This window comes from Larimichthys crocea, chromosome X, assembly GCF_000972845.2.
Source record: "Larimichthys crocea isolate SSNF chromosome X, L_crocea_2.0, whole genome shotgun sequence".
In the NCBI taxonomy this organism is placed as follows: Eukaryota; Metazoa; Chordata; class Actinopteri; family Sciaenidae; genus Larimichthys; species Larimichthys crocea.
In genome coordinates this window covers 37710048-37721493 of record NC_040020.1, presented here as the reverse complement: position 1 = coordinate 37721493, position 11446 = coordinate 37710048, and the positions used below count along the sequence as shown (strand labels likewise).

The 11446-nt window shown below is 41.7% G+C and overlaps 2 protein-coding genes across 2 annotated transcripts; both read right to left on the bottom strand.

Moving 5' to 3' along the window:
• Positions 1–1313: 1313 nt before the first annotated feature.
• Positions 1314–6284, bottom strand: si:ch73-109d9.3 (zinc finger protein 574). Its single transcript, XM_010741808.3, has 4 exons — positions 5457–6284; positions 5240–5373; positions 4996–5104; positions 1314–2831 (listed from the first exon to the last, which is right to left on the bottom strand). The coding sequence occupies exons 1-4, from the start codon at positions 5758–5760 to the stop codon at positions 1630–1632; spliced, it is 1749 nt and encodes a 582-aa protein (XP_010740110.3). The 5' UTR covers positions 5761–6284; the 3' UTR covers positions 1314–1629.
• A 765-nt stretch (positions 6285–7049) lies between these two features.
• On the bottom strand, positions 7050–11198 carry si:ch73-109d9.2 (zinc finger protein 696). Its single transcript, XM_010741809.3, has 4 exons — positions 10465–11198; positions 9725–9843; positions 9214–9322; positions 7050–8951 (listed from the first exon to the last, which is right to left on the bottom strand). Exons 1-4 carry the CDS (start codon positions 10730–10732, stop codon positions 7780–7782), a joined length of 1668 nt encoding a protein of 555 aa, XP_010740111.1. The 5' UTR covers positions 10733–11198; the 3' UTR covers positions 7050–7779.
• Positions 11199–11446: the final 248 nt, after the last annotated feature.

Genomic DNA, 11446 nt, shown 5'->3' with positions numbered 1-11446 from the left:
CTAAAACAGCCTGTACAGACACTTGTAATTATGATGTGTAACTCTAATGGAATGGTTTTCTTTAAGAGTACTCCTCTATTCCATTAATACATTAGCATCCAGACAAGAGGACGTATATCATGTTAAAATCTCTGCCGTGGGCCTGATACTGCACAGTTAGGTGAAAGGCTGACACCCAGTGGTCGATTAAAGCGACACAATATTGCTCTGAAACTTGACAGCGATGCTTTTTTGGGGGAGGGGGCTTTTTGGTGAAAGCTGCAATTTAACGGACAATTATTTACAAGAGTGAAGACCAGAAACTCAGTCATCACTCATGATACATGAGTAAGTGCTCAGTGTAAGTGCTTCAAATTATACGCTTTGTGACCTACTGTGAATTCTAGAGTCACATGATCTGGGCTTGTGTTTACCAAAGAGAATTACACTTGAGTGCCCTGAAGAGTCAATTTAGAACTAAAGTTCTCTACCGAGTGTGAATAATAAGACATTTGTCAACTTGCAGCTGAAATGTATGCTCAGAGCAGGAGAGTGGCAATCAAGGGGACTGTTTTCTTTGCTTATGAAAGGATGTAAGTCATATTTTATAACATCAGTTTTAAAAATACAAATACCAGTATGTGATAGTGTGTGCACCCCAAGGCTGAGTCCTCACTGCAGCGGTCTGGGCCCTTTGCTGCAGGTCGTATCCCCACCCCACCCTGCCACCCCTCTCTCTTTCACTGATATCCTGTCTGTCGTCAGCTGTTGCCATGGAAAAATAAAGGCATAAAAATCTCACAAAAATATAAAACAAACAAATGATAAAAACAGAGAGCCAATCAGTGACAAGGATTTACTTGACATCTGTCCCAGTCTTTAAAAAAATAAATAAATCTGCAATTTCAATTTTTTTTAAAAATGTACTTTATTTTTTACCCTTAAAAAAAATAGCAGCAATTAACATGTCAACTTAAACAACAATCTAATATATTCTAATGTATAAATACATAAATAGGGATGAAATATTATGAAATTGGTGGAAACAGAAACAAAGACACCCAAAACAGCAATAAAAATAAAAACTGAAAATGTGACGTCCTATGAAATGCTCGATTTAAATGTAAATGATAAATGATAAAATTGCATTAATCCTCATTCACACTTCCACTGACATATTATAAGATGATGAAAAGGTGTGTGCTCGCCTGTTTTTTGCCCTGCAGCCATCTGAGATCTACTCTGGCTCACATTTCTCTTTTGAGCAGGTTGGTCACATGTACGATGAGCACTTCTGTGCTCACAGGCATGGTGCAATCAATAGAATGGAAGTATTCACAGAATAAATAGTTATTTATTTTTATCAAAAGTGACAACTGACCTTTATCTGTGTGCGATACATTTCACAACACACTGCTTCACTACTTCTGACCTTTAATAACACCTTTACAACACCTCTGTAAGTTACTAGATTAACCTTCCTGAAATGCACAGAATATTTTGGGACAATCACTTCAAGAGACGAGTACACAAGAAGCATTTTTGCAATGCATCACAGCGACTGTATCACATTGCAAAGGGAACACCGTAGCATCTAAAACAAACAAACACACACACCAAACTTGTCTTATTCTCGCTGGCTGTCCGTCATCATACATCCAGATGAATCCTCTGGTGGCGTTTCAGGTTACATTTCTGGGTGAAGCGCTTGCCGCAGGCCAAGCAGCAGTACGGTCGCTCTCCAGTGTGGACCCGACGGTGGGCCTTGAGGTTGCTGAGCTTGGTGAAGCTGCGACCACAGAGAGAGCAGCAGAAAGGGCGCTCGCCTGTGTGAGTCTGCAAGTGGGCCTTCAGGTTGCTGGGGTGGGGAAAGCACTTCCCGCACTGGCCACATCGCAGGAGGTGCCTGGGACCGGCATGAGAGTCTGGATGGGGTAAGGGGTTGCTGTGATGTGAGTTTGTAGACTGAAGCTGGGCTTTGATGCTGACCCATGGTTCACCAGTTCTGTCAAGTGCCGCAGCGTGTTTGTCACCTAAGTGAACTCGCTGGACTGAGAGAGGAGGCGGGGGAACAGCTTTAGACGTGGAGGGAGTTCTGTTGAGGGGATTTAAGTTCACATCCTGAGAGTGGGCTAAAGACAGAGCGGCGGTGGCGGTACTGTTCGAGAGCGTGTGGGATGGTTTCTTCATCGGTCGGTGGAGGTGCTGTATAGCGGCTTGCAATCTGAGACCTGTGGCTACTTTAGAATGCAGCTTCATGACCTCCTGCACAGTGGCTTTATGGGAAATGTGGTTCTGCTTGAGTGATTCTGAACTCACCCTGTGCTTTTTTACTGAACATGAGACAGCTGCCATCCCAGACTTTGTCATTTTCTTTTCCTTATGCTCGCTTTCCACGGACCCGTCAGAATCGACAATAATCTCCTGCTTGATAGTCACACCCAACGCCTCGCTGTTGTTCAGTCTCGCCGTAGGGGACGTCGAGGATGAAATCTGATCTCTCCCTGGGGGAGACAGAACATTAACATCTGCTGTGACAGAGTTGGCCAGCTCATGCTCTGTTTGCTGGAGAGAACCTCTAGCTTTGGCTGGATCACAGTCCTTTTCTGTTGCGAGTCTGTGACACTGTAGCAATCCAGCTGTTGTCAGGCCTGCCCAACTATTGTCCACCTCTAAAGATGGATCTGTAGCCATGTGCGTTTCCTCCTGCTCTTCAGAAAACACATACGCAGTAGAGATCTGGGGGTCTTGCCTAATGACGTTCCTCAATAATTCCTCACTGCTGTCTGCAGTCTGTTTTGGTCTGGCTTCAGTCATCTCAGTAGAGCTGTGTGATTCAGGCACTGCTTCTCCTAGAAAATAAATGGAAACAGGAGTTATATTAATGAGTATGACTACGCTTTTTTCAATTGACTGTTTACATGGCTAATTACTGGTCCGAAAAGGTAATATTCCATCCATGGAAAACTTTTTACAACTACAAAGATCTGTGTGAGACAATCATGAACTAATTATATTTATAGCAAAAGGTAAAAGCCGTGTATTTACAAAAAAGGACTCTTGATAAAGACAAAATTCTCTAGGTGTAATAGGGCTGCTCGATTATGGAAAAAAATCAATATCACGATTATTTTGGTCAATATTGAAATCACGATTATTCAAACGATGAATTTTGAGTTTCACAATGCATTTATTCAGCATTTGTCTCTCTCTCAAAAAACACTTTGTTATTGATTCTTTATGCAAAATATTCAAATTGAAAATATATTTTGGCTACAAATATGTACGTTACAGCTGTTTTGCAATGCATAAAGCATTAAATCAATAAAATAAATATACTTTATGGAGCATTAAATAAGGCATAGAAAAACATAAATGTATGATATCCAAAATAAATAATGGATCCAGCTGCTCTGCAAATTCTCTGTATTTATAGAACAAAATAAAAAATAATAATAAGCATTAATAAGCAATAAGCATCTTCTTGAAACCCTCACTCTCGACTGTATTAATGGGTTGCATATCTTTAGCTAAGAAATATCCCATGGCAGCTGTTAGGCCCCGTTTACACGTACACGGGTATTTTAAAAAACTGAGAAGTTTTAGGCAGCTGATGCGCCAAAAGTGCGACCAAGGTTTACCTTTCGCTATGATGATGATCATGGAAGCAAGCCGCCCATAGGCTTAGCGTAGTTATGATGGCGCTCGATGGCGTATTTATGCGGGTTGATGTAAACGAAAACTTTTTTGAAAACGATGCTATGTGCACGATGTTATTTTGGAAAACGGAGGGAAGGAAATATTCGTTTCTCAACATACCCGGCTATGTGTAAACGTAGCCTGATGTCTTGTGCCTCTCCGAACTTGTCGGATAAGGAGTCGCATTAAACAATGTGTCTGTGATCGATGACTGAGTTTGCGTTGACGTCTTGCTGATTGTGGCACTGGCTTTGTCTTTTTGTTTCTTTATTAATTCGTCGTGAGTGACTTTGTGCTTTTGTTTGAGATGGTTGAATACATTTGTAGTGTTACCAAGAGGAGCAGCTTTTACCTTGTAGCAAATCTTGCACATTCTCGTCGGATTCTTCTCATTCGCTTTCAATCTCACTCACTGTTTTTGAACACCAAACGACACACCTCCTCACTCTTCAGCTGCGTGAGGGAGTATGGGCTCTCCTGTTAGTCAGCAGGGCCACGTGAAATGGAATGTAATGCGCATGCATATCTCTCAGAAATTGTGCAATGAAAAGTGGAAAATAAATCGTTTAAACTCGATTATATGATTTCTGAGATCATTTGACAACAAAATCGAAATTGTGATCAAAATTCGATTAATTGCACAGCCCTAAGGTGTAACATATGTTGACACACATGTTCTCAAATTTATAACGTTCCTACAACCCAAATTTGCGGGGGAAAAAAAAGTGATGATTTGTGAAACACTGAAACCTGCACAAAAAGGAAATTGCACAAAGACAACTTAGGAAATGTTGAAACTGAGAAACTTCGAGGTTTCTGGAAAATGTTATCATGTTGGCATCAAATTCCTCATCCAATGGAGCACTACTGACATTTGTGTTATTTATTTTTGTTATTGACAATACGTCAGTATTTGAAATTAAGAATTAGAGTCACTGTAGAATGTTGAAATTACTGCACATACTGTCATTTTCTACATGTTTAGTTTTCCCTACTGTACCGATATGGAACTACAAACCACTGTTACATATCCAAACGGAGAAAGACATCCTGGAGACCTGATAGCTGAGTCTCATTCCCAGATTTTCAGATATCAACAAACAAAGTGATTTGGAGTGAGCCACATAACACAACAGGTGGCATTCGTGCTGGGAGTGGCACTCAATGATCTTGAAGCCACCAAGCCAAGTTTTGGTATTTGACCACCTGGGAACAAGACTCAACATTTAACTATAATTAATCCATTATGACTGATCCCTCCTTTAATATGCAATGAAAACAACAGACCCACTGCAGGTGACACAGTACAATACTCACCGTCAAGGGAACCACTCCACCCTCCCAAATGCACGGATGAACATGACGGCGTAATGACTTCTTCTTCTTCTTTTACACCCATTGCTGACAACACATCTTCTTCCGCTGCCTAAATGGAGCACAGAGAGCACATCAGAGGATTCGGTGAATGCTTTCATTTTTGTGTGTGCATAACGCCTCTCAGAATAACACCGATCTAACGTCATTGAGAGCACTTCTGCTTTGAGATAGTCTCGTGACCCACCAGGGATTCAGGGCTGCGAGCGGCTGTAGGATTGTCTGCTGACTGTGCCGTCTGTGGTATGACTTCCTGCTGGCTTCTCGTCCAACTTTCCATGGAGTCGCTCTCTATTTTCACGCCGCAGTCCCTCAAAATGTCTGAAAAACAACACAATATTGACGTAGAATAACAGAATACACTGTTTTTAATCCTGAACAATCATCTTTCTGTGTGTTCATACCATCCTGCTGCTCTTCGTGCCTTTCCTCTGCGGTGTCTCCGGACAGCTCCACATCATCCTTGGCACAGTCCGCACACTTTCCAGTCTTTCCTCCATCTTCCCCCTCGTTTTCACTTAATTTCCTTCGGGCCCACTGCAGCTGAATCCTCAGGGACTCCACCTCCTGGTTCCTGCGCTTCACCTCTTCCAAGAAACCGTCCTCGACCAACCTGGTGACCTCATACATGGCTGTCTTCACCACAGTCTCCATCACATCTGAGAGCTGTGTCTGGAAAGTCACAATGAGGGTGTCCAGGTCCGACATGATGAGACACACAGCGAAAATCTGTGTTGTTGTGAAGAATAAAAGCGAGAGAGAAGGACTCCTCTTCTGTTGTTGTTGTTGTTGCTGTTGTTGTTGTTGATGCTACCACAGGTTGTTCAGGTTATTTACCATTATTAAAGAACTCTCTCCACTTGTTGCCGTGGGCTTTTAGGTAACGAGACATAAATCAATTTTAAATGTTAAAAGGTTTGACTTACGATACCCAGCCAGCTATTTACAGGAAATGCCTTCGTGTCAGCGCGAACTGTCAGCTAAGCCAGCTAACGTGACGGTGACGTTCGTACACAGCGTCAACTCGTGAACAAATCGTAGCGTTACGCACTTATGATTCACATAAACCATAGTCGAGTCTGGCGTGTTGGTTCGTTCACGCTGGAGTTTGTGTAGTCCGTGACTAACATCTGTTTAGCACTAACCAGGTAACCGCGCTAGCCTCTGAACGCTCGCTGGTGCTTCTTGTTTTCGCTCGTGACGTCCTTCGCAACGCAGTACGGTGGCCTCACCCGAAGAACGAAACGCGTTTTTAAAAAGTGAAACCCACAGGCTGCTCTAAGCAGACAATAACTCACTAAAGCTCATGGGTTTGCGATTATACTACACATTATGTCTGTTGTGACCGCTTTCTTTTACAGAGTTTTATTGGGAGGAAGCAAAATAAAAGAGAGATTGTATTTTTTACCCACTTCAGATATATAACATGCATGTGATTTATACAGAGTTTATTCTCTATCATTTCTGTTTTGGATGTTAAAATGATGTGATACTTCCATATCAAACTGGATCGTCACAGTCTGATATATATACAGCAATATATGTGTGTATACGTTAATTTTATTATCCTCACTGGGGGAAATTTATCAGATTTTACCTTATCAATAATTACATTGTTTAGTTTGTAAGGAATAATGACCACTGGTTGACATAAAACTAAAGATAAAGGCAGATTTATGCCTAGATCCGGTTTTTATTATCATTATTATTATTCATTGTTCTTGGCCAAATAGCAAAATAGTGTTTTAGCCTATGCTAAATATTTACGAGCAGCGTGGTGAACTCCAGTTCATAAGGTACCATGTTAGATATTTTGTAGAGACACCCAGACAGAAACTGCACTCTGGAATGTCATCTGGAGCACTCTTCTTTTTTTAAAAAAAAAAAGAACCCTACAAAGATTTCCCTTGACGCTAAGCAAACTCTTCATCATGCTACCCTGATGTGTCACATTCTTCATTTGCAATGACATGGCTCAGCACTGGGCTTACTTCTCAATAAATGTTGTCCCTCTCGTCTTAAGCTTGCAGTCATGTATAATTTTTCCCTATGTGCCCTTTGGCAGATAATATCAATTCAAGCTTAATGCATAGAAATATAGGGATAAATAAATACATGGGATTCACCTAACAGATTATGTAATTATATACGTGACCATGAAAGTAATTCTGTATAAATAAACACCCTTACTGTGTACTGCAATACTGTTTATTCAAAAATAAAGGTTGGGTCCTTATACCTTGAAAAAACCTTGAATACACTAAAAACTGTAATTTTCCAATTAAGTTTGTTCCACGAAAAGATCAAGTATTTTCAAGTGAGTTCACTGATTTAAAAAAAAAAATGAAAATGTTCAAACAACTTGTAATGAAAATGGAATTAACTGTAATGGCTTTGGTTTTAATTGTTCACTTCCAAGAAACAGTTTTTCAATCTTTAATGTAATCACAACGTTACTCAGCATTTTTGTTCAAGTTTACTTAAAGTGATTTTTTTTTTCAGTAACAAAATATGCAGCAATAAATCAAACTAAAGTTATGTTTGTCCTGTGATTTTCATACCAACAAAACATTTTTGGAAAAAAAAGAAAACAAAGAAGTTGGAATTGAAGAGAAGGAAAAAAAAAACATGACTTTAACTGATAAATGGCTCAGAAATAAAAGCATTATTTTTAAATCTCTTAATACAACAAATTCTCTGATGTTCCCTCACAAAACTTCCCTAGTTTTATAAATCTGTCATGTGTTTGCGTTGATGTGATTTGAGATGGTCCAGGCGCTTGAAGCTGAGGCCACAGACGGTGCAGCAGTATGGTCGTTCACCCGTGTGGGTACGCTGGTGAACCTTCAGTATGTCTGCCCGTGTAAAACTCTTATCACACATTGTGCACCGATGAGGTTTTTCCTGGGTGTGAATTCTCCGGTGCAACTTCAGATTCCAGAGACGACTGAACTTGTTCCCGCATACAGTGCAGCAGTAAGGTTTGTCACCCGTTTGGCCGCACTTGTGTGTCTTTAAGTCAGAGAAAGAAGAGAAACCTTTGCCGCAGTGGCTGCAGAGGTGGAGCCCTTGCCCCGAGTGAATCCTCTGATGGACTTTGAGGTTACAGGCTTGAGTGAAGGTCTTTCCGCACTGGTTGCAGGAGTATGGTGGCACCTGTCCGGTGCCTTTGTGCGTCTGCTTATGGGCCTTCAATGAGGCAGAGTCTGGAAAGGACATGGAGCACTGGTTGCAGGTTTGTCTCCTCCCTCCTCGCCCTCCTACCTGATGTTGCAACCTCTCACCCAGGTTTAAGGTGTCACTGTATGCATCTGATGGCCCATACATGTTTGCTGTGCCATCTGAAGTTGTGTCAATGCGAACGCCCTGGCTCCGGAGGTTTAACCTGCCACCTGATTCACCAGACACATGTTCAGGGTACAAGATACTCTGGTCCTGCAGATACCCTTCTTCATTGATCAGTAAACAGCTGAACTCTCCACTTACATCAATGTTAGTCCTTGAGGGTGAGCCTGCAGGTGAACCAACCGTGCCTCTTCTATTCCGTGGAGTGCCTGCTTGGTAAGCTTGATGTTCAGCTCCTTCTGGTGCTTCCACATCCCCCTCATAGTGTCCCATGTAACTCAAATCCTCACCCAGGTGGGATGGTGATCCTTGTAACCCATCCAAGTTAGGCATGTCTATCATACTGCCGTCTCCATAGCCAGGTTTGTCAAAGCCACCCAACTCTTCCATACCATACCTGCTCTGGAAAAGCTGTTCAGATGGGTCACCTGAATGTCCATCTTGGGCTGATTCTGGCCTCTGGTCAAAGCCAACATCCCAGTTCACGTTGCACTTTGGGATCTTCTGGTCACTGTAACGCTTACTGGGCCCCGGCAGACCTGATGCCTCCGGTTCTGACCAATGAGAGGAGAAAAAGATTTTCAAAGGCATGAATATATGACTGAAGGGAGTAAAATTACACAATTAGCATATAAACACTGAAATGGTTATTTGGTTGATAGTGTTTACCATCTGGTTTATACTTTCCCAAGAATCCAAAACTGTAGAAATGACTGTACACTTACATGTGTCTAAAAATGAACAAGATATTTATCTGTTACAGGGTCCCTTAAAAAAAAAAAAGTTTTTTAACGAATCTGTAGTGGAGAGACTGACCCTCCAAACTGACTCCCCATCTCTCTTGGGACTCATTAGTTTCTGGCGTGATCCGAAGACCTTCCTCCTTGAGCAGTCTGTCCAGCTTTTCACACTGGACACCTGGAGACTGGAAGACAAACAGAAAGACACCATTCAAAAACCATTTGGTTGACATTATACTACCAGGAAGGTCTGTTAAAGAATGTAAAACATACATAAAATACTGTAAAATATTAGAGACTACTTTATTCCATTGTCATTAGCAGCATTTGTGTTTTCATGCAGATTTTTATCATCACATTGTAAATGTATAAAAGTTACTGAAAGTAAAAAACAATGTAATTTTTTTTTTTGTTGTCAAAAAAAAAAAGAGTTAATATTCATTAAGATGGAAACACCTTCTCTGAATAAGTGCTGACATATTTGACAGCAAATATTTAACCACATGACTAATCAGCTGACACATTTTGAAGACAGATTTCAAACCTAAATAGTCGAAGCTCCAATAGTGTAATAAACTGTCCTCTACCTGTGGTGCAGTCATGGTACTGTGGCCCTCTGCCTCTTCATGAGTAGGTGTCTCTGCATCAGTGCACTGGGAGCTGTTTCTCTCTTCTTGCAGCGCACTTTCCTGTTTCAGATTTTTCTCTGTAGCAAAAGACAGTGACATTTTTGTGATCGCCGTTATTTCTTGCCATTTCTGTTTCTGTTTGAATCATTTAGAAAAGTTGAGGTGTGTTGTACTCAACCTAATAATAACTGAATGAATACTTGTAATGTGAAAGGAGTGGCTTGTGGTACTTAACCCAGAGAGAATGTGAACCTTTCAGCTCATTGTTTTTTATTTGGCCCATGACTTCACTGTTCTGTGTCACTGTCACCACTCTCAGAGCATAGTTTTTTTTAGCATACAGGTGGTTCAGAGCGTTTTTCTCTGAATGACCACATGCTGCTGAGAGCAGGGAAGGTGGACAGATGTAAGATGCTCTGTAGGGCACAGGTAGCAGAGGCAATCCTCTGTGTGTTTGTACACTTGCAACCCGTTCACATTATACAGTATATCAAAGTGGGTTTCATAATTGGAGCAGCTTCAAAGCTGCCGCAGAGCCATTTCTTTTATCATGTGTGATGTTTGTCTGTAACTCAAAAAGAGCTCATCCAGCTTACACAGCTGAGTTTGTAACGCAACGAAGCATTTAGTCACCCATGTAAGTGAACACGGGAATGAACAGTGGCTAAATATAGATGTCATACATTAGACAGACTGACCTGTCGCTCTGGGATCCTCCGCACTGGACACCCCGACTTTTCCACACTCCACACACCTCTCTCTCCGGTCTCCCTCTCTATCCTTACGCCGGCTTTCCGACCACTTGAGCCGCCTCTTCAGGGACTCGACCTGCTCCCTGCACCGCGTCACCTCCTCCAGAAAACTGTCCTCCACCAGCCTGGTGATCTCGTACATGGCAGCTTTGAAAACCGTTTCCATGACGCCGGAGAGTTGGGACTGAAAAGTTACTATAGTCTCTGCCATCATGCCCCCCTCAACAAAACAAAAAAAAAAAATTGCGACAACAGTCAGTGAAGTGAAGAAAAGGCAGCTTTGACCTGACACGCTCTCTCTTTAAACTGGATGTGCCACTTTGTTAGACTCGGTGTGGGCAGCGTTAAACAGGTCGTGCACGTATATGAGCTGGTCTACCGTCCACTGACGTCCACCACACCGAGCATGATGATAAACCAACAACACTGTGTCAACGTCAGCTAACTAGCTAGCATCGCTAGTTGTGAGTCAGAGTTAACGTCACTCACTCCAACCACGTCACAAGCTCCTAGCGGAAACACACATGTGTAAAACATATTTTAAGTGCATACAGTTGTCCATCTGTTCAGCGCGGCATTGTTTTTGTAGCCAGAGTAAATTAATCGCTTAGCTCCGTGGAGCTATCATCACTTCCTCCTGATTCCGTAAACAACGGCACTTCCGTGCTTTAAAGTACGGGCAGCGAGTTGGGACAATCTTAATCGTTTCAGCTGGATGAACGTCTGTGAAAACAAAGACGTCCTAGAGAGAGGGGTCTTTTATTTTTTGTTCCAATACATCAGGAGAACAACTTGATAGAGTTATTTTTTGATACCTTTTGTTCATGTTCTTTTATTTATTATCAGAATCATTTTTCCAAGCACCATAAAACATCAATAAACAGTAGATATGAAGTGCTCATAAAATACATCAAGCTATAGAGCCCCA

Excerpts from the sequence above, each read along its gene's own strand:
- si:ch73-109d9.3 (XM_010741808.3), bottom strand. The coding sequence starts at position 5,760 with ATGTCGGACCTGGACACCCTCATTGTGACTTTCCAGACACAGCTCTCA. Across the intron at positions 5,105-5,239 it reads CTCGCAGCCCTGAATCCCTG|GCAGCGGAAGAAGATGTGTT; the intron begins GTGGGTCACGAG and ends TGCTCCATTTAG. Across the intron at positions 2,832-4,995 it reads GTGGAGTGGTTCCCTTGACG|GAGAAGCAGTGCCTGAATCA; the intron begins GTGAGTATTGTA and ends TTTATTTTCTAG.
- si:ch73-109d9.2 (XM_010741809.3), bottom strand. The coding sequence starts at position 10,732 with ATGATGGCAGAGACTATAGTAACTTTTCAGTCCCAACTCTCCGGCGTC. Across the intron at positions 9,844-10,464 it reads GGAGGATCCCAGAGCGACAG|AGAAAAATCTGAAACAGGAA; the intron begins GTCAGTCTGTCT and ends CTTTTGCTACAG. Across the intron at positions 9,323-9,724 it reads GTACCATGACTGCACCACAG|TCTCCAGGTGTCCAGTGTGA; the intron begins GTAGAGGACAGT and ends TTTGTCTTCCAG.